Source organism: Nothoprocta perdicaria, unplaced genomic scaffold (assembly GCF_003342845.1).
Source record: "Nothoprocta perdicaria isolate Ctin4 unplaced genomic scaffold, notPer1 scaffold_1, whole genome shotgun sequence".
NCBI classification, from domain to species: Eukaryota; Metazoa; Chordata; class Aves; order Tinamiformes; family Tinamidae; genus Nothoprocta; species Nothoprocta perdicaria.
This window is the reverse complement of record NW_020454093.1, coordinates 9,777,403-9,802,402: the sequence shown is the minus strand read 5'-3', so window position 1 is coordinate 9,802,402 and position 25,000 is coordinate 9,777,403. Positions and strand designations below refer to the sequence as shown.

The 25,000-nt window shown below is 40.8% G+C and overlaps 1 protein-coding gene and 1 long non-coding RNA gene across 4 annotated transcripts; both read right to left on the bottom strand.

Annotated features, from left to right (window-relative positions):
* Nucleotides 1-5,917: 5,917 nt before the first annotated feature.
* On the bottom strand, nucleotides 5,918-11,967 carry ESM1 (endothelial cell specific molecule 1). Of its 3 annotated transcripts, XM_026037854.1 has the most exons (4): nucleotides 11,667-11,967; nucleotides 8,534-8,664; nucleotides 7,176-7,194; nucleotides 5,918-6,377 (listed from the first exon to the last, which is right to left on the bottom strand). In XM_026037854.1, the coding sequence occupies exons 1-4, from the start codon at nucleotides 11,965-11,967 to the stop codon at nucleotides 6,277-6,279; spliced, it is 552 nt and encodes a 183-aa protein (XP_025893639.1). In that variant the 3' UTR covers nucleotides 5,918-6,276. The 3 variants fall into 3 exon arrangements, with proteins under 3 accessions (XP_025893639.1, XP_025893633.1, XP_025893647.1); XM_026037848.1 differs by lacking the exon at nucleotides 7,176-7,194 and having other exon boundaries at nucleotides 8,518-8,664; XM_026037862.1 differs by lacking the exons at nucleotides 7,176-7,194; nucleotides 8,534-8,664.
* Nucleotides 11,968-13,845: 1,878 nt separating this feature from the next.
* Nucleotides 13,846-24,202, bottom strand: LOC112946170. The gene is made up of 4 exons (XR_003249168.1): nucleotides 24,084-24,202; nucleotides 22,591-22,670; nucleotides 22,184-22,409; nucleotides 13,846-13,880 (listed from the first exon to the last, which is right to left on the bottom strand). It is a non-coding gene; the product is annotated as an uncharacterized LOC112946170 (long non-coding RNA).
* Between the last annotated feature and the right edge of the window lie 798 nt (nucleotides 24,203-25,000).

Here is a 25,000-nt window from a genome sequence, read left to right as displayed (position 1 = left end):
AATGCTACTGTTGCCATTATTACTTTTTTTCAGTCACAGGAATTTTCCTATTTCMTTTCTTGGAGTCAGGATTGGGTCAAAGATTTCAGGGACATATAAGCCCAAATACAAAAGGAAAATGGGGAGCATTGGATAAATAAAATGTCTATTTCTATGAATATGTTATTTACTCTCACTTTTTTTACTATTTCTATTTTTTTACTGTTGTTTTCTTCCACTGAATTCCCCATATATTATTGAAGTACTTCATCTTCAGGTGGAACAAACAAGTTCTCTGAATACGGTATGACATGGCTCTCTCTTTACTCCATTACTCTTCAGTTCTTCAGTATTAATATAATATGAGGAAAATGTCACCAAGGCAAAAATTATTCCCTCCGTATCTACATTTACAAACAAAAATAAAGAAAAGGAGACATTTTGGTACTTCAATACTACAGTAGTTTTCAAGGAMGAATTACATGGACTGGACAGAAACTTGTACAAGTTGAACCATGTAGTTCATATTATCAGCAAAGAGAGCCGTTTTTGGCCTATGATTTTGATCCTTAGGAGTTAAATGACCTGAGAAAAAGATTTGATTCAGCATACCATGAGAGAGGCCACAATGTGGCCAGAGAGGTGACTGTAGACTCAGATTTGAGTTGTTCACCTCTCCCTCCCCTTAACTCCTATCGTTGGTGCACCCGGGGTTAGGGAGGCTCTACTCTGTGCTCAGTGGAAAAGGTGACAGATCCTGAAGAGGTTCTGGAGAACAATGGCCATTTTAGGGTGCTATAGATCATTATAAAGAAGATGCTGGGCTACAAAGATATTCAGTACAACCTAATAAGACCGTTCTGACCTTCTCTTCCTGTTATGCCCTTCCCTGAGGAAGCAGCAGCACAGAAAGACCTGCCTTATCTGATGTCAGGGCTGGGGCCATCTACCTTGTTCTTCTTGTGCAGTCATCACACTTCTAGAGTCCCAGTAYTTGCCTCTATGAATGGGCCAAGACTGATCTCACCTTTCATTCTTTCTGCTTCTGYCCCCCCACCATCCATCTAAAGAAGAGAGCCCCACACCACCAACACCTTAACTCCCTATCTGAGGTAGCACAAGCCAAGCTAGTTAGAGACGTGAATATCCTTGAGACAAAGCCTAGATCCAGGTACAGTCTGTGTTGTCCTGGAAACCATTTAATTTTGTGCCTCAAGCAGTTGTGCACAGTTTCCATTTTGGAGGGTTTTGGGGATGTCAAGCTCCCGTGGAGAGGGCCACGTGCGGAGCTCAGCAGCGTTTGGTAGGAGCCCGCAGCAGCCAGCAGCCACCAGCCTTGGTCGTTCAGGGCAGGAGCAGCTCCAGGAGCCCTTCCTGAGCTGGCAGATGAGAGATTACATCTGGTTTTATATTTGCCATTGGATGGCATCACTATCGCTAGCCCCAAGCTCTCCATTTCAGAGCCAAGGCCTAAAAATCATGGTGCTACTTTMAAAACTTCCAAGGTTTCATTTATCTTTTTTAACAACACGTTTTGGACTGTACATGTGTCTCTTGATTTCTGAATCCTTGGGTTGCCCTTGCAGGTCTTTCTGCCTAGGGAAATACCAAAAAGTTCTTTTTTAAAATACTAAATGAGGTTTTTAAGTAGTTCAGTGGATATAGATCACAGACCACTAAGAAAACACTCAGTAGTGCGAAATTTCTGATATAGCTTTAAGAGGTGATAACACTTCCTTTTCTGTAAATTAGCTATATGTCCATGTAAGATCTCAAGTACTTCAATATACAAATAAGAAAAAACCAATCCCATCTCAAAGCAACACAGTATTTTACTAGAGAGCATATGTTAAATGTCCTGACTTGGTGACTTTATTTATTTATTTATTTTCTAATGGCATTCTGAACTATTAACGAAAAACTGGATAGCGATGGTTTCCCGGGCGCAAGGAAGCCTGGGCCAGGCCGAAAAGCAGACTTGCATTCTCCATGTGTGCTGCTATTTTCTCGTGCTTATAAAGCCTTATCATGTTCAAAGCTCAAAACTACCAATGTAAATTTCCTAAATGCCTTTAGAAAACCAAGAACTCAAGCACTGCCAAGAGAAACAYGAGTTCCTGAAGCTGGCCAGCATTGCTTGGGTTTCCTTTGAAAAAAAAGTAGAGAAAAAAAAAAAAAAAGAAAGAAAGGAAAAAAAAAAAAGCCAAATGCCTGCTGCAATATGTAAGAAAGAGCTATACAGGAGTTGAAGGGAAGCTGCATAGGAAGCAAAGCAAAGCCCAAAATAAAAAGCGGGAACAGAAAACTAAAAATAACAAACAGGAAAGGGTGACACAGCTGCAAGGGCTCTCATGCATTCTCGCTCAGCATTGTACCTATTTTTTTTTCAGGAACATACTAATATTGTGTTTGGATTTCAATGGCATTCCAATCCATTATTTGTTCTTCAAAAATAGATGTTTCTCCTGTGAGGAAGAAAGACATTTTCAAGTAATGTTCGTATGACTCCCGTTGTCCTAGTTTACCAAAGAACATTCCTAGCTTTGGTGTTTGCAGGCAGCAGAACGACTTCCTGATGTAAATTGTTTCAAGAAAAATTAAACTAGGTTTCAATTGACTGGTGAAGATCTGCTCTTGCATCATGATTGCTACATTTAATTTCAGTCTAATATTTGCATTAAAGCTTTCAGAAATAATAGGGGAGCCAGCACATATGTTGGAGTTGCAGCTACTTCAAAAATGCAGTGGTTGGGAAGGGAGAGGGGGGAGCAGAGTGGAACTGATACATTTAAAGGAAATCTCTGTCTTTTTCTCCACCCAGACTGGCAGTTTCAGAGAGGCAGCAGGGAATGCTTTAGCATGCAGAGACCAGGTCCTGCTTTGTARTTGCTGTATTCCCCTGTGTGAGCTATCCCTATGTACTCAGCATGCCCACCCCGTGCGCAAGCGTTGAGCCAGGCAGGTTGTGTGCGGTCTGTGGCCACCCAGGACCAGCTACACACTGGGCTGGGCCTCTGTGGGGAGAGCAAGAAAGGCAGAAGGAGCCTCTGGGCAGCCCTGGGTCCCAGCACGGTCACAAGAGCCGGTGGAAACCACACTCCGACCTGCCAAGMGGGAGAGCGTCACGGTGCCTGTCACACTGTCAGCTCCCACTTGTAAAATCCCTATTTTCAGCAGACACAACAAAAACAGGAAATATTTACCAACTTTGCAGGTGTCAGGAAGTACTTTCAAAGCACTGCTGTGACCTGACAGTCCGTTTAAATAGGTATCAAGCATGCACAGAGGTGATAATAAACATATTTTGGAACAGGCTGCCCAGGGAGGTTGTGGAGTCTCCTTCTCTGGAGGTCTTCACAACCCGCCTGGATGCCGCCCTGTGCCACATGCTCCAGGTGTGCCTGCTTCCTGGAGCAGGAAGGTTGGACCTGATGATCTCTAGAGGTCCCTTCCAACCTTAAACATTCTGTGATTCTGTGATTCTATATTTTCATTTTAAGTGTAGTTTGGTGTGTTTGCACTAATATGTAAGTCTCAGCAGACCATGGAGACAACTTTATGCCATTAACCATGTTAAGGTGGTTATGCTGCGCTGTGTCTCAAAATACTTGTGTGAATGTGCTAATACAAGGAACTTACACTTTAAAGTACATTAAAGCTGTTTTGCACTGTTGAAGCTGATAAAGCTGTTTGTTATGTAATGTTAGTCTATATCTGTTGCATAACATTTGAATCATGGATATGGAATATATATATCATGGAATATATTTGAATGTATTTTAGGCTTTTCTATTCCTCTGTGTATTTCAGACACGTGATGACATATTGCTTGTACTGAAATGCACCTGCAATATCCTGTAATATAGGGTATAATAGAAACAATTAAATTGTATTACAATATACTTGCCCGTATATTTACATATTAAATATATAATAAGAGTGCATATAATCTGAAATATAATCTTACTATTTTACTCTGTACTAATTGAGAAAATCAAGACTACTAGAAATGAGACCTATTTGCCACTTATGAGCATAGTCTCATCGGAATAAATGAATGAAAATAAATATTAAACAAAGTGGCAGGAGCACTCGGAACTTTTCTTCTAGGAGATAAGAGCATCTGTGGCTGATTTYTGGCTTGCTGGGATGAGGAAGTGACACCTGAAACACACAGAATTAACTGCAGAAAGGAAAAAAGTGTAAAAGAGAGTCTAGTTGCACAAAACAAGGGAAATGAGCTGGAATGTGCAGGGGAACTGAGAACAGATGTGAAGGGGGAGGTAGAAAGAAGAAAGGAAGGACCATAGAGAAGGCAGATTGGCGGCCCTTGGTTCCATGCACATCATTTCATGCAACTTGCTTCCTCCCTAACCTAGTGTCAGAATCTATTTCGTGTGGAGTGATCTGTCATCGGGACATTCTGTTTTTAATCAAAACACACAATAGACAGTGATGCTTTCAGKTTTTTTTTATTATTGAACAATAATAATCATATACTTTTTAAAACCCATCAGCTTATTAGATTTGCCTTCAAAAATCATAATGTCCTTTATGACACTGTTGCAAAATAACAATAAAGTATGCAAATATTTTTTACAATCTTTAAATAATTCTCTTCAGTCTGCTGAAGGAACATGGGTTTAATCCTGCTCTCACTAAAATCAAGAAAGAAGTTACTTTTGGTATCAGTAGTTGAAAATCAATATCTTTGTAAATATCCAAATATATAATATCCCTTTCCCTCAGACCTCAACATCAATGCAGTTTAAAATATGGTATGTGTTAGCTTGGGATTTCTGATCATTTTTCTTTGATTATTGTAGCCAGAAAACCCACAGTGCCAGACTTACATGACTCCTGTCATTTTCTTTTTATTCTAACAGTGCGTTCCAAGTACCAGTACGTCCTCCATGGGTGAAAATAATCTAAAGCCACTAACTTGGCTTTGGATCGGGATTTGGACTTTTGAAAGSTTTTGGAGTTTCTCATGTTCCCTGCATCGCTGTCAACCTTCACACKGATTTCAGAGGAAATAGGGCTGCGTGTCCAATGAGGCTGCTCTGCACCATGAGGAGGTTCCCAGTCACATGCAGTCCAGGCTTACTCCAGTGCCACTACATTAACTTCCAGTATCTGAGGATCTGATTGTTCCCAAGCATATTAATAAACCCAYCAGAGGGAGGATTTTTAGGTTTCAAATGAAAACTGAAAGAGGGACTGCTGATTCCTATAACTCCCTAGCGCAGCAGGTCATGCTGGTGGCTGGAACAGGACTGCTTGTTCCTTCTACTAAGAAATGATGGAAGGGGCACCCGGCTCCTCTCAGCCCTGGCTGCTCTACCTGCCCTCTAACTGTGAGTCTGTGTCTCATCTACACATGGTCAGATAAACTCCATCATAAACCTGCAGCCAGCAGGCAAGACGGAAGGGCCATTCGCTGCCCTCTGGCYTCAGACCCACTTCTCCTCATGAAATGCAAACACCACCATAAGGGCACCAATATATCTATTTTATAGAGACATATACATTTAAATAATACTAAGCAACTTCTGCGGCTTCAGGCGCTCCTCTACAAATCTGCATAATTTACCAAAAATCTGTTTCTCTATACAGAATTTAACATTAGATATCTACCTAATACAATATATTTTTACAATGTCTCAGTTGAGTTATTCACAACATATAAACTTAAACGATAGGTGTTTTCTCCCTGAAAAAGGCATAGTTTTCTCCTATGAACTGTAACCAAACCTTCACAACCCAGAAAATGACTAAGAACTAGTGCTGCTTTATTTAATTCACACCGCTGTGCTCCCACAATATTATTATTCTTGTCGGTGTGACTCAGGGGCATTGCTTTCTATCCTGGGGCTTGTTGACRTGCATTTCTTTCACTTTGGCTCCATACCAATAGCTTTGGACTCACCCAAAATGTCCACTGAATTCAGTGAGAGCTTTCCTGGCCTGAGGCTGCAAGAGTTGGCCTTCAACTTTATTTGAATGAGGAGGGTTGAACTGTGGTGTTGTTTTCTTCTTTTTAATATTACTATACATTCAGCAATCCACAATACATTTCTATGTTCAAATACTTATCAAAAAATATCAAAAATCATATACACTGTACAGTCTATTTTTAAGTAAACGTTTTTCTCATGAAAAACAGAATCACAATTGGCTTCAGAGGTTACATTTTCATATGCTATAGACCTACTTAGTTCTTAAAGTGTGTTGTTGCATATTCAATAATCTGTGAGAAATGCAGTCACTTGAAAGTCTTATTAGTRTGAGTAAATATCAGCGAGGATTTAGCCATTTCATTACCGGAGAACGAATTGCCTTCCCCTTGACAAATTCTTCTTTTACTGAATTGCCATCCCCCGATGCCATGTCGTTCTCTGAAAATTAAAAAGAGAAGGTAGATTTTGTGAAAAATCAGAGAACTAAAATGTTTTCCCACAACGGCTTCCCTGAGTTTGGGAACATTTCAGTAAATTATTAGTTAATGACTCGTTTTACATAAATCTACCTGAACATCTCTGGTTATACAGTTGCAAAGTATCTGTGAAATCATGGCATAGAGCAGATGTGTTTTCTAGTAGTTTAAGTATAAGGCAGGTGACCTGAATTCATCTTCCAGCTCTCAGACTCCCAGAGTGACGTGGGACCAGAGAGCACATCCTCACCAGGACCTCTGCAGCAGTGGATCCTACAGCAGTAAATTAAACAACCTGGATGCTGGCACGGAATAACCTGATGCATGCTCTTAAGTTCCATCACCCTCCAGGAGAAGGTAAGAGATATCCAGTTGGTCTGCTGGAAATGGTCCCTGGCTCATGCTAATTCCTGAACTTTGGCTGCAATTATTGGGAAGAAAGTCCAGYTGGCCTGGGACCATCAATGCCAACATGCCAGGCACTGTCCAGGGGATGGACAGTAAAGGGCAATACACAGAAACACTCTCTGGCACTGCTTAATTTACTAGGATATTTGCAGCCATAGTGTCTTTCTAAAACATATGGGCCATGAACTGACCTCATTAAAATATGGAAGCATTCACAGTTGCTATATATAATCAGCCAAGGTTCTATTCCAAATTGCATGGCTACCACGGAAGACCACTATTAAAAGCAGTTGTTTGTGAGCATCCCATGACATACTATACAAAATATTCCTGGTCTGCTATCAGTGATGACCTCCCAGGGATAGAAATCTCTGTGTAATCTTTACACTGGCAATAGCAAAAGTTCCACTTGCTTCTCTAGGATGAAGAGCTCCCCTGGTTGGGTTCATACAACTACCTAAATACTGAGTCTGCACAAGCTTTGATTCAAGAGTGGGACTGTCGGGGAGAAGATGGAGGAGGAACTAATCAACAGGCTACCTTGCAACCTATAGAACCCAGTAAAGCCGTAAAAAGCAGTAAAAAGAAAATTTTTAGAAAGCAGTAAAGAAGCAGTAAAAAAAATGAAGACAATATTTTTTCAAGTTATTTCAKCACCCTTAGTACTACACAAACATAGAAAGGGAAAAGAATATAAGCACAGAGAAAGATCAGAAAGGAACAAGACTGATTTTTTTTTCCCAAAGATGATTTTTAATGTGATATGAGCAGCTTGCTCCTTTCCGTTCTTCTCTATACAGAGAATGGGAGCAAGATAACCCCTGCATTAAGGCAACTGGCATTAGATAGTATAATAGGAAAAGATCAGAACAGGGCAAACAAATTGCAGCTGGAGGAGAAGTACAATTCTAGGATTTGGGTTAAATTAATAATAAAAAAAGTATACTAGGATGAAATCACTGGTATTTATTTAAAATGTTTAAAATTTCTTTTAATTGGTGTTAAAGTTCAGAGTCAGCATTACTCAGTTAAACGTACTTCGCTATTACCAAGCAGAAAATCATAGAGGAAAAACTTTCAATCTTAGCTTTAAATAAAATCTGTAATCTCTTCCTTCTGCCTCCAAATATTCAATTGTTTCCACAYACTTTCATGTTTTAGAAAATTTGTGAAGAAACTTTTGCAAACTTAAGACATAATCTTAAATGTAAGTACATATTCCAGAAGAGATACTGTGGTAAATAACTAAATGAAATCACCCCATAAAACAGCTCACTGACATCTGAAAATGTATAAGCACTGACTTCAATGTTAAAAGATGTAATTTTTTTGCCTGGGTAACACTGGTAAGTGTCATGAGGTGAAATCCTATTGTAGACAAAGTAGCTCCATGCACCTACACGGGCTGATACGAGTCTCAGCATATCCTCGCGTTGCACAGCTGACCTCATATTGCTAGTGCATGCAACAGCTCCAGATCGTTCCGCTTGGCTACGTTTTCCACACGGTATTTACCATGGGCTGTAGCTCACCTAATTCCCTGCCATAAGTTAAGGGAGTTGCCAATGAGAAAAATAGCTATTTGCACAGCCCCACCAAAGCACACAGCGCTCGGGCACAGTCCTGACCACGCGCTCACAGCTCACGTACAAGGTGGTTCTGCCGAAAGCAGCWTGCCCACAAAGAAGTCTTACCTGGGTGTGAAACTGCTTTTCGTCGATTTGAAGCAGAGAGCTGAAAAAATGGAAACTTCAAACACTTCCCAGTGACTCTGTCGCAGATGCCAGATGGACAATTGCAAGTTTTCCTGCACTCCATTCCATAGGTGCCATAGGGACATTCTGAAAGATGACACATTGGRAGGCAATATAGCAGAGCTGTCCTCGGTGATCCAGGTCACCTAYCCGCTCCCTCAATAGCTGCTCTGCATATACACTTAACAGTGAAATGAAAGGATTTGGRGATGCCAACTTTTGTTATAAGCATTTTCCAGTTTTAACAAGTCTAAGTTTTCTTTACCTCACACTTCATACATCTTTCTTTTTCTACAGCATAGGCTGCATGTGATGTTATTTACCAYGTGCAATCGATAATCTTTCTCTGAAATGCTTGTGGTGTTAAAAGGCAAATTAAAGACAACATGAATGTCCAAATACATAATCACAGAGTGAGTGGTTAAAATCACAGATTGTGCCTGGTGAAGCCTTGGGTTTTAGTTTAAGTGACCAGCACTGATGTTCRATCAAGGGACAACCGTTCTGCGCTCAGCGCTCAGGAGTGCTCGTGTGAGGCTTGTTCAGACACCGCCGGGCTCTTTACAGGAACGACACTTCCTATAGGCGCCCCGTGCCTGCCGGCTCCAGCCCTGAGGAGCTATCCAGGGTGGCAAACGGCCATCCGGCCTCGGGAAGCCAGGGCCGAGCGAGGCAGAAATCTGCCRCTGGATCTCGGGGAACGTGGCTGGCTTCTCCCACAGCAAAGTGTCACCTTGCCATGGCAGACAGCGAAGGTCTCACCTTCAGAGGTGAGAATTCCTTCTAAAGAGGGCACAAAAAGCTTTGGAAAATCCTCCTGGACTTTCCTGGGGACACAGAGGGACATCTCCTGCAGCCTGGAGGACCTTGCTGAGCTTCACTATGTTCCCTGTCTCAAACAAGGGCACTCTTTGATCTGCTGTTCACCCAGGTAAAACAGACACAGAATGCTGCCAAAACAGAGCAGTTTGTGGTGCAGCCTCCTCCCCTCGGGCTGGCACACGGGGCCACGTCGCCTCAGCGAGAGCTCGGGGCGCTCAGCAAGGGGCCCTGCAGAGCCTGGGGGAAACCAGCCCGACTCCAGCGGCGCTTGGTTCCCCATCGGAATCACCCCGGGCTCGGCAGGGCTCCGCAGACCTGCTAAAACCGAGGGATGAGAGCCGGCTCTGCTGCCAGCAAGAGATGTGCAGCAGGAAACCCATCTCAGGTAACTCCCTGTGATGTGAGGGACTCGAGAGCAGGTTCTTGCTGCGGCAGAAATACCTGAAGAGGGAATTTCCCAATAAAAGTGTAGAGCATCAGTTTGCCCAAGTCTGTTCTGGACAATAACAACATAGCTCCTGATTATAACAACTACAATATAATAATCTGATCCACTCCTTTAAAACTGTTGAGATAAAAATATCAAGAATGTGAAGTAAGTAATGCTCAGCAAAGTGCTCTGAAATAAATAAAATAAAATACTGTGCATATTTTACCCATTTCAGTAGTAAGAAATAGAGTAACAAGAGTTCAATCATTTGTCTGCAACTTTAAAGCAGGTTAGTCATACACAGTTCAAGACAGTCTAGCCATCCTTGCTTCACGATTTAGCACAAATTTGTAAGTTATTAAAACAAATGAGTGACCCAGCATCATATCTATATATGGCTAGATAAATAACTATATTGGCTCCAAATTTTGCCTGAAAAATTCAAATATGTACATAAGATTATACTCAGAGCTGAGATAGAAAAAGAAAAAAAAGATATAAAAATGATCTATAAGATTAGTTCAAATAAATCTGTGGAAAATAGAAGATATATCAATTTATCAATTCAATCTAATATCAATTTAGAATTCAAAGTCAAAATATRGCTTTACTGAAATTAATGAGCTTGTCCATTGACTCATTGGGAAAAAGATTTTACTTGGTATTTCCTTAATATTTTCTGCAGAGCTTCTAGGAGAGATTGAGATTTTATGTCCCTCAGTGTATCTGTCTTCCCATTTTAAGCTTGCCGTTGCAAAGAAATTTCTATGAGAATAGTGAAAATATATATTTGTCTAAGGAAATAATAAAGGAATTATAACTGATACTCCACACTGCAATACTTTCAATAAATTGATGGCCATTCAGCTTACTCAGTAACAGAGTTTTTGCTGATGGCATGAATTTTAAAGGTATGAATTTGAGGCATAAATTCTGGACTTTGAAAAAAAAACGGGATATTTTGTGTTTCACCTTCAAATACGCACATGAATTTATGTGATTTATATTGCAATGTAACTAAATTTGTCTTCTATGTGAGTCAACCGGAATGCTTTCTGCTGCATCTATCTCTAAGCCATTCCCTTAATGAAAGTTATTAATAATTCTAAAAATTAACTGTTGAGATTTCTGCATTTCTAAGGAAGTTATGCAGAGGCAGAGGTACCTACTTACTGAAGTGGTACCCAGGAAAACTCACTGCAATCACGAATTTTGAAAACTTTCCTCCTACCTCCGTGTCTTTTTATTCCTTCTCTACGAGAAGTGCCTTCCTAACCAGGCGAGAACTGCTCCCACCCGAAACCTGCCCTTAAGGGCTGTGAGTAAAGGGGCACGCAGCAAAGCCGGTGTGATGTGAGAGCAGTGGCTCCCCGCTCCCCTCCCTGTCAGCTCCGGGACTTTTACTCTGTTCTGCACACAGGAGAGCCCTGCCTTGCCTGCCCGACCACATGCCGACCGCCGCTGAGCATCGCACGGTCAGGAATGAACCAAACAGGACTGTGTCCCCAGGAGGTCCGGCAGCTCTCTTATCTCGCCCACCAAATCGGTGGAAGGATCAACACTAGTGCCTGTGTCTCCAAAGTCTCAGTCAAAAATCTTAGCTTCTATTCATTCATTCATTTCTTTAATGAATGGTTAAACAATATTCTCACATTAATTACCACGGTCCCACCTACATGGAACATCTTTTAACATCAGCAGGTATTATTTGCTTTCTCCCAGGCTAAGGGCTGAGCTAGAAAAACCCCATTTCAGCCCCTTCAAGCAGGAGGCAAGCTCTCTACGCAGGCTGCTGTCAAACTGCCGCAGTGGGTGCATGCAAAGCGAATATTGTTACCTTTGCAGATACCAAATTCATCACCAAAGTCATCCTCCTCAGTGTAAAACTGGCACTTCAGCCCAGGACCACACTTGACACCATCCATACCCGAGACCGTACGATAGCAAGTCTCCCCCAGAGCAGCCGCACACACCCTGCAGCAGCCACAGTCATCCAGCACCGTTCGCTTACAGCGCAAGGTACTTTTGCACGCGTTGCTGTCACAGGGCTCGGGACAATCCACCGCGTATTTGGCACTCCAAGCAGTTCCAGCGTGCACAGGCAGCAGCAGGAGGGTGAGCACCAGGAAGCCCTTCATGTCGTGCGGGGATAAGCGCTCCGTCCCCACGCGCGGGTTTCGGCGCTCGGCRCGGCGCCTGCGGCGGCGGGAGGCAGCGGTACGCAAGCCAAGGTGGGAGCCGTGCACATCAGCCTACAGGTTTATGAGCTTTATACGGTGTGTTGCCCACAGGCTGCTCCGTCGTCAGCTTCCTCAATCCGGCAGCGCTGCTCCTGCCAGCCTCCCTCGCTTCAGTTCGTGAAATCCAGGATGAAGGTTGGATTAGCACTCTGCTGCCATCCAGGAATTGAAAAGCCCGAGCTGATGTAATCTGTTATGTTTAGTTGGTTGTTTTGCATGAACACTAAAAACTCTCTCACATCCGTCTCAAATGCTCAAGGACGTCTGCCAAAAGGAAAAAAAGAAAACAAAAAAGAAAGGAAAAAAAAAAACCCACGCAACCAAAAAGAACCCAGTAGGTTACATACCTCCCGTCAGGACAGGGCTTGCTCTGACATTGGGCACACTGCTGACAGAACAGCTCTACTTGTAAAACGCAGCTCCTACAGCTGGGAAGAAAATCACATTGAATCATATCACTGCTAAAAGATTTCTATTTTTTAGGAAATCTTTGCATAGCCCTCAGAGGGGAAGCAGACAGTCACGCTGAAGAACAAAGATCGCGCCATTTAACGAGCATGAGAGCTCAGATGTTTTAGCAGAGTCTTTTCTTGCATGCATTGAAAGGGTACTTTTTAATCAGTGTTTAGGTGGAGGTGAGTTAAACATTTCACTCAAAGATTATTGCCAGGACTAGAAGCAGGTCAGACAGAAAACAGCATCTTCCGCAGGAAGTTGAGGAAAATGATCCATGAGATACCCCTGACCTCACAACCAAAGGGGGAAACCCCATCCGTCACCGGCACTGTCAGCACAGGCCAAACAGGCATCTAGAGGAACCCATTCTCCTCCTGTTTACACCACTTCTTTACTCATCAAAGCCTGTGGGCTGCACTTAGGCTACTCTTGAATGAAACCAGAGTAAATAAACAAAAAATAAGGCTCTGTTTTCCTTTCCGCTCAACTAAGGCTTTATTCACCCTGACAGAGCCCTGACAAGAAACACCAAACAACGTAAGAGTTCAGCAAAACAGATGAGCCCCAACAGAGATCGAAATTTCTACTCTAAAGAAAAATCTCCAAGAAAGGGAAGAAAGAATAAAGATAACACGAATATGTTTCTGAATGCAAAAAGTTTCTTTCAGCAAAGATAATGAGAACAATCAAGATCTAAATCTGTGGCCACCTTGCCATTTGGGAAGCCTTTGTCCCAGCAGGCCGAGGACACTGCCAGGAGGCTGGCAAATAAAATGAAGGGCTGTGCTGCTGATGCAAGAGACCAGGAAAGCCTCTTCTTCATGAGTCTAAACATGAGGATAGATCCCAGGCAATATATTTAGCTCATCTCTTTTGGGAAGAGCATAAGAAAACCAATACATTGCATGTTGCATTTCAAGATGTTCATTTACTTCTAGAAATGTGAATATCGGAACCTAAGCAGGACAGGAGAGCACAGGATAGGAAACCTCTTTAACATATGCCAAAGGGAGACCCACACCATGGCAAGTATTTGCAGGCAATGCATTTAAATGCAATGCACTTAAAATAGTACATAGTTACACCAAAAACATTTCTTTTAATCACAGTTGGCAACTGGCAGTTGCTTAACCTACTTGGTTTTAYGTGTAATTCCAAACTGTAGTCAGGGAATATAAAGGGGAAAAATTACAGCACTAGAGTTGAAATCTCCACTGGTATAAGCTGGCATGGCTCTACTGACAGGCATGAAATGCGAGCAACTAACAGCCATAGACAACCTCACCTCCTGCAGCAGCGCAGCCATCCTCCGGGACGGGAAAGGAGTAGGTCAAGTGTGGTATTGAAGATCTCAACTGAAAAACAAAGAAGAACAAAAGTGCAAGGTTCTACTGAGCAGATAAATTGGAAATGGATGTGCTATCGCTGATCCATCACAGTCACAACGTGGCAAAGGCCTGTTTTCCAAAAAACCCAACCCAATGTCTGCAAGAACAGCCTCAGAGTTCACAGCTCAGCAGACAGATATAAACTACTGTTCATTTCATTTGGCATTGACACCATCTAAAATTGCCGTTGGTTTACACTAAGAGGTCAGACTGCAACCTGCGCTGGCTGAGGAGCCTCTGCAAAGTCCAAGGCTCAGTCCCTCCATAGGGGAGAAATGCTAAATGCCCAGGAGCACAGCTAAGGGCAGGAATCCTTCAGTCCCCCGGCTAAATCTGCTTCCAAGGATGAAATAACCCAAAGAAGCAGGTTACTTAATGCAGCAGGTTGGTTCAGAGTAATGAGGAGTGAGAAGATCCCACTTTACTCGCTCAGTTCATTCATACCAGCTTACTCAGGCAGAGGAGATAAGAGAAAAGGGCACAGATCCATCCCAATATGCTCATAGACATTTACACCTGGCAGTAAAACCACACTCATGAAGTCCTTGTGTATAAATATAACTAGGAAATGCTCCTTGTTTAAAACACCAAGCAAGATTTGAAAGGACTGTATTTCACACTTCAGCTTCTCACAGGGAAAATGTGCTAGGGAGATGATAAATAAAAAATTACATGCAGATGTGGTGAGGAAAAGAAATCGTAAAAGAAATCAGCACACTCCCCTAGCAACAAGCCAATATTATTTGGAATAAAATGGAAACTGCATTCTGTGCTTGGAGCTAGAAGCCAAAGTAAATTATTACAATGGATCAAGAAATACATGGAATGGAAGAAAACATCATGAACAGATAGAGGTCTGGCTTATCCATGAGTATCACTGGAGGAAATAATGAAAATATGGCCTTCCACACTGTCCACTGATTGAGTAATGAAATAAATCCAGCGTTCATTCCCTCTGGTTTTAATATTTCTTTGTTGTTTTACCTGTTGAATCCATTACGTTTTTCTTTCCAGTGAACAGCTWGGTCCTGTAAAGCCATGAACTGAACTGTCCCTTGAAAATTGGTGCAATGGGAGTTAATGAAGCTTCTCCAGCTATCAACAGCAGAAAACCTGGCACCATTATTTAGCTTACAGTAAATACACTTTAAATGTGGAAGATTTTCTGGAGCAGATCAGATCAGATCAGTGCTACAATAACTTTTTTCTTTTTAATTTACAGTATAAATTGCCATGGTGCTAGTTTACCTCATAATTACATCACCATATATAATGTCTGGTATTCTTTCTGGAAGCAGAAAAGGTTTCAACTCTCATGTTAGCACTTCACAATGAATTGAGCAATCATTGCTTTGGAAGTGAYCAACTGTGCACCCAGCTGGATACACCGGAGCACAATTTTCCTAAGTTCTTCTGCAAATAACCCTCTTCTCAARCAGAAAGCAGTTTACGTGAGGTCTCCAGCTTGCATATAACTCATCTGAAAGGTTTGCCCCATCTTTTAAAGCTCACCATGAAATGAGATGCCTCCTGGTACATAATTAATCTGTGGCTGATACATAGGAGGAGTAGGCTATTCATTAGGCCAAGATTCCCAGCCTTGCTTATTTCATTCTTCAGGTGGACAGAATATCATTCAGTTTGATTTTTCTGTACTAAACATTTGAACCACTGTAGTTTTCCAGTCTTTTGAACATTTCAGTATAAGCAGAAAACATTAATATCTCTTCAAGCATTGGAAAAGGTTTAAATCATGACCCTTGCTGTTAATTTCCAAAAGGCAGTCCCTAAACTAAAAATACGTTGCCATACATTCCTGAACCATCCAACCTTTCCACAGGCTTCCTTTACAWAAAGCTGTAAGCACAATGCTGTTTGAGAAGCAAGGATTCAAAGGGAAGCACCGAAAGGAAACTGAGCTGCAAAGTCCAAAATGAAAAGCCAGAAATAGGAAGTAAAAGAATCAGGAAAGCAAGATAGCAGCAAGGACTCCCCTTTGTATGATTTCTTTTCTTGTATCTTTTCAATGAGTTGCTAACTACTCTTTGTTTCGACTGTACCGCAACAAGTCAACATTTTCTTGGTAAAAATAGATGCTTTCGGGCATTTCCTACTGCTGAGGGTAAGATGTATTTACATCCTTTCTGCAGGCAGACAAGGTGACCTGCACAGAATAGGGCAGGTCTGTACCTACCTGCACACCTCTGCAGCGGCCATAGAAATGAGGGGATATTATGGGGTTATCTGCAGAAAGTTTCAGTACTTTGTCTGAAACATGTAAAAAAAAGTTTCTTAAAAGTACAAGAAAGTCACATATATTCTCCCTTCTTTGGAAAACTTACTTCTCTAAGCTCAGAAAATTTACCTTCTAAAGCTCAGCTTGTCCAAAGACTCAAAGATCAAGTTCTATGACTCTGTGATCAAAGACTTGGACTAGATGATGTCTAGAGGTCCCTTCTAACCTCAATGGTTCTGTGATTCTGTGACTCACAACCCAAACCAACACTTCTCTGTCACTTCCCACCACCTCATCAATAGCTCTGCCAGTAGCTGTTTCTTTGGTGAGACCTCTTGCTCCCAGTAATTTAAAACAAGCCAGTCAAGATAGAAGACACTTCAGGTTCACCCAGGAAAAAGCCTTTCCCATACAGAAAAAAAAAATCTACACTATTTTACACAGGCAATGATTTTCAGGCACCTGCTAAAAATGTCTTTCTGCTATGACTGTCTAATATTCAGCTTCTTTATCAATAAAGGCAAATATTATGTGAATGATGGCTCTTTACATGAAACAATATGTGAATGATGGCTCTTTACATGCTCTTAAATGCTCTGGTGCAAATATTCTGACCAAAGGATATTCAGTGTTAATGATAACACAACCTGAAAGATATTTTGCATCTCTCCATTTGATACAATTAACTGATGTAGGAATACACCTTAATTTCTTTATTGTTGAAGTCTATGCTGTCAATTGGAATTAAAAAAAAAAAAGGAATAAAATATTTTTATGTTTTATTGAARAGAGTATCACTGGAAGGGTCCTTTTGCTCAGAACCCAATCAGATTTTGATCTGCATGGGACATAGGGGAAAAATATGTCTTTACTACAGACACTTTTTGGAGTGCAGCTACACTTCAAACACTACTATGATTTCTAGTCTTCTCCACCAAAGCATGTTTTAGAAAATGTGGAGGTAAGTAAAATTTGTTATGCTCTTACAAAATTTGAGAAATGTTTTAGCTGTGTTTTATGTATACTTTAGACTTCACTAAGAAGCTATTTCCTGTAATGAATGACAAAGATATTAAAGTTGAGCTCTTACCACACTCCATAGGATGCTAACCAGAAATTCTGTGATCATATGTGTGAAATATTATTATTTGTCTGCATCAGGGATAGGTGTCATCAAAAGATAATATTTCCCTGTGTTCTTTGTGATGTTATCAGGATAAGAACCTTTCCATTGGCAAAGAAAAACAATCTGAACTAAATCATTTAGGTATACAAAATGTTCAAATTCTTATCAATCGCTGTATTTATTTAAGAAGAAATCAATCTTTCTTTCCTTAAGTACCCTTTACTCTTTGAAATCTAAACAATTCCCAGAATAATTACATGATACCGGCAAGGTCCTAGGAGGACTTCAGCATCTCCTTGGTAATAAAACTCCAGGGAAGAGTCAGCCAAAGGCTGAAAGCAGAAGGGCACTGAGGGGAGCAGACAAGCATTATCTGCRGTGCTACATGCATTTTCTTTACTTGGAACAAGAGGCTGTTTTCATCCCTTCCTCTCTTTGCCACACAGTCTCTTCACCTCAGCCTTAATCTCCATTATCCTGTTTTTCTTCAACCCTGACATTTTTGTCTTTTTGGTTTAACTGTGTTCTCTCTCTGCTTTCATTTTCATGCATCTCACTTCTCACAGTATACTTATGCCCACAAAAAATACCCCAAAAAGCAGCCTGGTGCATGAAGAATTGCACCCAGCCCATCCGCACTGCTTTCTCTTGCTCACTATCCTCCCACTCCATCCATCATGTCTTATCTGGATCGAAGCCTCTTGGAGACTTTGCACCAGCTGCTGCAGAGCCTTCTTCAGGAAGGAGATTTTTGCAGTTGGTCTATGGGCATTTCCATGCTGGACACAACTGATATGCAGTTCAGTGAGCAGGTTTGGATGTGAGCTGAGCGAACACCTCAGTTTCCATGCACAAGGCATCCCAGCTGCTAGGATATCCTTGGCATTGCCCACAAAGCAGTCAAGGTCTCCCAGAAAAATGTGCTCAGCGGGATCAAGCACCATGCTGTGCAAGAGGTCCATTTGTTTGGAATTAACAGGACTTTCACATGTGCACACGCTTCCTTTGTCCTTTGCTTCATTAGACATATGTCTGTATATTCAAATACTTGAATATATTTTTCATTAGCTTTCTTTGAGGGGAAGCGCACACATTGTGGATGAACACAGACTCCACTGAATAAATAGCTGGTTTGTCACTTATTTCAGTGGGGCACGATTTCACACGATGTTTGCAATGTGTTATGATCTCTTCTGCTGCAAAGAAACCAAAGCCAGTTCAAAGCTTTTGTGTGTGTGTGTGTTTCATTCAAAGTAAGGGAAAGAATGCTTGCAAACAAGATCTAATTAGACAGCAGTGAGGGGTAACAGCTGCGTGTTGCCTGTGCTAAGTTTGTTTTTCATTAAACAACAAAACTGCAAGACAGCTTAGCATTAAGGCATGATTCTAAAAAAAGAAAAATAAAGAAAAAAGGAAAAGCCAAATCACTTCAAAGTCTTTTTAAAACTCTTTTTTTAGCGTATATCTCAGTATTTTCTACATTCTTCTTACATAGCTAGAAGTAAAGCACTCTTATAATCTGAGCAATGTTACTAATGCAGAACACAATCTTGTGTCCTTATTCAGAAAAAAAAATGCCTTGTGCCTTGCTTTAGAGAGACCTGAGCACACTGGGGATTAACTAAAACTTGTTATATTTGTGCATAAAGTTRGATTTAAGCAATGGAGGATTGTTTTTTAACCTCGTTGATTATATGCAACAAATTTTGAATCCAAAGCTGCAAGTAATTTTTTCTAATTGAAATGGAAATTTTCTTCCCTCRTTAAAAATAGTAAATACACACACATTGACCTATTGCAACTAATATTCAACAGTATGTAAATTATGTGAGAATAGATGAATGCCACTTTAAGTGGCACTTCTCAAAAATTAGATAATTCATATGCAATTATATCAGTTCARCACATCTGAGAGAATTAAATAAAATATGGTGAGTTCTACTGCTTGTCTTTGTTATTCAAAGATCAACCTCAGGTGCTTGATTAAAAGCTTGATGTTAGTTTTCAGTCATTTAATCAAATGCCCAGAAATCTAATCCTTTAAGAGAAATATCTGAAATAAAAGTTAATTTGATGAAATGATACAAGGCTGGAGCTTTATTTGCCAAAAGATGGATCTGASAGACCGATTATGTGAGTTCTCCATATCGATATTTTTCCTTCTCTTTCTCTGTGTTTGATCCCACGACCTTGCTTGATTTTAGATGCTTCCTGTCCCTCACAGAACAGACCCTTTAGGAAGCAGAGTCTTTAAGATGCAATAGTTCACAGCAAGACAGACTTTCTGAGACGATTTAACTAAAATCAAATAGTTAGTGCTTAACATTGAGTGTTCTSTACAGATTGCTCCCACGCTAGATGAGAAATCCTCTCAGCTTGGCAGGGGTTGCCCTACAGGGCAATGGGCAGGGAGTATYCATGGTTAAATGCAGGTTGACACATCCTGCCTATCGAGTAGCTGAAAAGGCGACTCAGGGGAAGGTCAGCCAAGAAGAGATTGTTTATGGTAGAAAACAGCTGTTGAAGCTGTGGCACACAAATTATTCCCTGATACAGATCCCAAAATGCTACTTTACCCCAAATCGGGCAATAGGATCTCAAGTCATTGTTGTAGTGACTTGTTCTATTTTACAAAATGAAAAATATATATTTTTTTTTATTTTATAGAGCATCAGTAGTAAACAAGTAAGTCTATCCTCCACAACCAAAATTTGCCCGTATCTCCCCAGTGCAGCATGTTTAGAGGTCTCCAGTGTGCTCCAACCACATGTCCTAATGCCAGGGCTTGGCATGGTCACCTACCACTTGTGCTCTGCTAAGACCAGCACTAGGGCAGGACTGCAGCCTTTGACATGGGAGCACCGGCCCTAGACTTCGATGAGTGAAGCCATACTATTGGAGCTAATATTTTATTCATATTTTATCTGGTACCAAGGGGGGCCAAGGGGATGTGGCTTAAACTATGACGGTAGTCATAGCTCTGTCAGTGTCAACTATGACAATGTCAACTATGACAATGCCAACTAGTTGACTCTGTTGACTACGCGCATGAGATGCAGATGTTCCAGGAAAGCTGGGCACGACATCTTGATWAGCAATGTTCTCTATGGGGTTTAAAGACAACCAAAGAACCCAAGCTAACAACTATATGCCATTCAGTCATTTAAATTGAAATGGTTAATTATCAACTCATGACTAATATTGCTTTTTTCATGAAAGTAGCTGTTGAATGATTAAAGAAATGTTTTTTTTTTTCATTTACTGATCTTGTCATTGTTTTAATTATTGCTTATTTTTAAATATCATGTGGCTGCAAAAAGCTTAATAATTTATTGCAACAAGGGCTTTGTGAGTGTGTGTTAATAGCACAAAGGTTCTTAGCTTTTACAAGCAACGGCACATAAAAGTCAACCTTGTGAAACTCCATGAGCTATGTAGTGAACCACATCTGAGCCTTTGGAAACGGCCAGTTGTTGCAAGCTTCTGGTTTACCTTTCTTTAAAATATGGGCTTTTTTTGCTCACCTTTCTAACGTGATTTGTTCTTTGTTGTGATGAAGATGTGGGCATTSGTACAGCCTTTAGACACAATCATATGAAGTAAAACTGGTGGCTGATTGAATTCACATTTCACAGCTGATTTCACAGGCTTCGAAGCAAGCTATGCCCTGTTTGATTTAATTACAACTAAATGTAACCTACTYGAAGTCTGCTAAGGATCAATTACTAATCAATCCAATTAATCCAATAAATAAACTAATTATTGAGAAGTTAGTGGAATGGATCTAAGAATGGCATCTAAGTCATCTGCCAGATAAAATGAGATTAAGTGATAATCACGATAAATGAATCATGAAGAATGATAAAATTAAACTAAATGATTAATATGATTAAAAGATAAACTTTTGAAAGTGGTGAATCAGAATTAAAAAACATGTTTCAGACGTGTTCAAAACACTTACTGTAATTTCTCAGCTGACGGTGAATTGACCTACTCAGCCTTTGAAAAAGTCCTCTGAGTCTATCTTTAATTCTCCTTGGTAAGCATCCAAGAAAATTATCTTGACAATCTAATGGCTGTGTTTGTTTTTAAATGCTGTTCTCTAAATGTTTCCTCCTGATGCCAGACTGAGTTGCCCAAAAGGAAGGTTTCTGTTACCAATTACTAGGCAAGCGAGCGGTGCTGCAGCCAGGGGATAAAAGAAAGGCTTTGACTTTGGGGAGCTGTGGCTGCAATCCTCACTCCAAATTAATCGCTGTTCTTGCAAGAAAAAAGACATCACAACACAATTTGTTGACTCTAGACAATACCACTCTCTGTACCAAGAACTAGATGTTGAGTTGGTATGTTTATATATATATATATATATATATATATATATATATATATATATTTTCCTATCAGCCCAAACAAGTACAAAACACCAGTCACAAGGGCATGGTGGCGAGGTTGCAGGACCTGCTCTGAGGCACAGAGCTAAGCTGAGGCTGCGACATGCCAGCCCCCTCAGTGCCTAGACTCCCCAGCACTTCCCATCTTCTGTAGGAAACATCTCTTCTGTGGAAGATGTCAGCAAAATGAGAGATAGTCACAAGCCTTGGAGGAAGGAGAACACTCAGCAGAGTCCAGGCTGCAAAGTGGAGGTGTTGGTGAGAGCCTGGCCCTRGTGAAAGTCTCCTGGGGCAGGATTTCTTTAAGCCACAAAGAAGTCTTAAGCGAAGGGAAAGATGAATGGGAAAGGAAACTGGTCTGATATGAGARGCCAGTATTTGGAAACTGGGAAGAAACATGAAAGGGGATCCCTCACAGACCTCTTGAGGGCTGGCCTGGTGTGTGGTTTCAACGGTGAGTGACATTGGTGGTCACCTCRTTTAGTCAACACTAATCCTTTCCCGGCACTTGGCTTACCCTCTACTGCATAGATAGTTGGATAGTCATCCATCCATATGCACTTTTGTGGTTGTTAAGAAAATACAGAATTGCAGGGAATTTTCCAGTCCTGATCAGCAAGGAGATCAGATTAATCAGACTATTCTTCAGTGAAACTATCACTCCTCTAGATGAAACGCTGTCCAAATGTGGTAGACTGCTCCAGGGGTGCAGTGAGAACTGGTATCTCTGCAGAGCAGGTCCCCTGAAAGACGAAAAGTCCACATGTTGTGGGAAAGAAATTCCCCTCTCATTTCCCTTGGGTAGGTGGCCAGAAGCTGCAGAACAGCCCTCCCTGCGATGTCAACATCCATCCCCTCCAAAAAGCTGGCCTTTGGACACCTTCTCATGCATCACTCACTGCTTGTGCTTTTACCTGGTCTTACCYGTGGTTGTGCTGTATTTGCTCAAAGGTGCTCATGGAAGTTCAGAGACGCAGTGCATGCTGAAGAGCACTTGTATGAGCCTAGAAGGTGCAAGACGAGAAAGCAGTTGGAACAGCTCTGACATTTTGCTGGAATAAAAGCTGTAGCCAAAATGAAACCTGTTATATTGCTCTCGGTTAGTTGGAATAGCTGGAATTTGAGAGGTCCTCAGAGACATTTTATATGTGGCTTTTAAGTAAGCCAGGACTTCTGAAGACGAAGGATTACTAGAAATTGAGCGTATAAACAGATCAAATCTCCAAAAGGCTACAGCTGTGAATTACACAACAGGAAATATGTGATGTGATGCTTTTAAGAACTGCATTGCTGTATTCCAAGTATAACGTGAAGTTTAAATATTCAGAGCTTATTATACAAAGAGCAATTACAGAACCATAACATTTTTGTGGAAGTGGAAATGGTAAGTGCTCTGACAAAAGCTTTACAGAATCACAGAATAATTTAAGTTGGAAGGGACCTCTGGCAGTCATCCAGTCCAACCACCTGCTCAAAACCACTAACTTCGAAGTCAGATCAGGCTGTTCAAAGCTTCTCCAGTTAAGTTTTGAGTATCTCCAAGAATGGAGRTTCCACACAACATGCTATCATACATGATTGTAAAGTCCCATCCTCACCGTGAAAAACATCTACCTTTTCTCTACATGGAATTTCCCTTGTTGCCACTTTYGACCAAATCCCTTTTCAGTAAATTGTTTTCTGAGTATCTAAATTCCTCTTGCAGGCTCCAACACATCAGATTCAAGAAAGGATATGAAGAATTGAGATGGTACAAATCCAAAGGGTACACTAAAAAACCCTGTTGAGCTGTTGCCTCAGTGACCCACATGCCATACACAACTTCCTTTCTCTTGTAATTTCTTTCTCCTACTGATTATCATATTCTTTGACACAAAACGACACAGCATTAAGCAGAAATCCCTGACTAGACTAGACTATCTGCTCATTCTTCATGCTGTCTCACCATAGATTTGGAGCCGAGTCCCTCAGAGACTTTTGAGAGGCAAAAAATAAACTGCATTTTTTTTATCCAAGAAATTCTTGTGCTTTAAATACACCCAATGATACAGTGGGGATTTTTATCTGGTCCAACACAAGGGATTCCTTTGGGATATATCTGTGACCTAGACTCCATTGCATACATCACTTGGAGAAAGGTCCAAGAAGAAGGACCAAAGGGGTTTGGGATTTTCAGAGAGGTTGCCACAATGAGAGGGTTAAAAGGAGTTATAGAGCACAGAATACACRTGAAATGTCATCCCTGCTTAGAGTGTCAGTGACCCTTTAACCTCATCTAGATTAGCACTACCAAGAGCAGAGCATTCTGTGACACTGTTAAGCTATCAAAACAATGTACTCTTTGGTATCARAGAACATTCAAAATGATCATCAGCAAAATTCGTTTTGTAATAATATAACAGCAGCTAACACAATACCTTGAGGAGCACTGTATCATTTTCCTTGGAAGATTTGCTAAATTGGGGATTAGGAAAGCAGCATATAACCTTAAAYGTTCTTTTTCAGCTATGGATGCTCGATGAACTCCAAGAACAACTCCAATTTCTGATTTTCTTAATCTGCAATTGGAAGAAAGTCCAGGAAGAAAAGGTCACTACTGGAACTGAGCAACACCTCCAAAAATAATCAAAAATCATGTAACATAAAACTCAAAAAAATCATTTTATGGCAATGTTATTTTAAAATAGGAAAAATATTGTTCATTTTGATGTTTTCAAATGAACTCATAATTTCCTGTACAAAATAACAATTTTTTAATGTAAATCTCATTTGGTGAAATAATACTGTGATAGAGGACCATCAGGTGACTACATGTCCTGAATTACTTTTAAGAAAAAGTTGACTACTGACTTTATAGGGAGAGTTCCTTGCACAAAGATTGTGGGTACTAATGTCTTTACATGATCTTTTTGTGGACTTTAGTGGATATATGACCTAACCCTGAGAAAGACCCACACATGCCTGACTAACAGCATACAGGTTGTCCTACCAACATCAATGGGATGTTAACACACACATCAATACTCATGCTCAACATTATGCATATAAGAAGCGCCCTGCTGAAGTGGACATCATGAATAATAAGATTTTGTCCTTAATTAAATCAGAATAAAGCACATCAAGGAAGAAGAATAGACATTATCTAGCTTAAGACACTCCTACAGTGAATATTAGGAAGGGAGACTATCAAATTCAAAGGTCCAAATCGTTTGGCTACAAGTCCAAATCCTGACGATAGATGGGAAGAGCTAACTCATTAAACTTCCCTTTCCCCCAAGCTCTCTGAATATCAGAATTCATTACAGCTTGCCTTTCTTCATTTTGTCATGCTAAA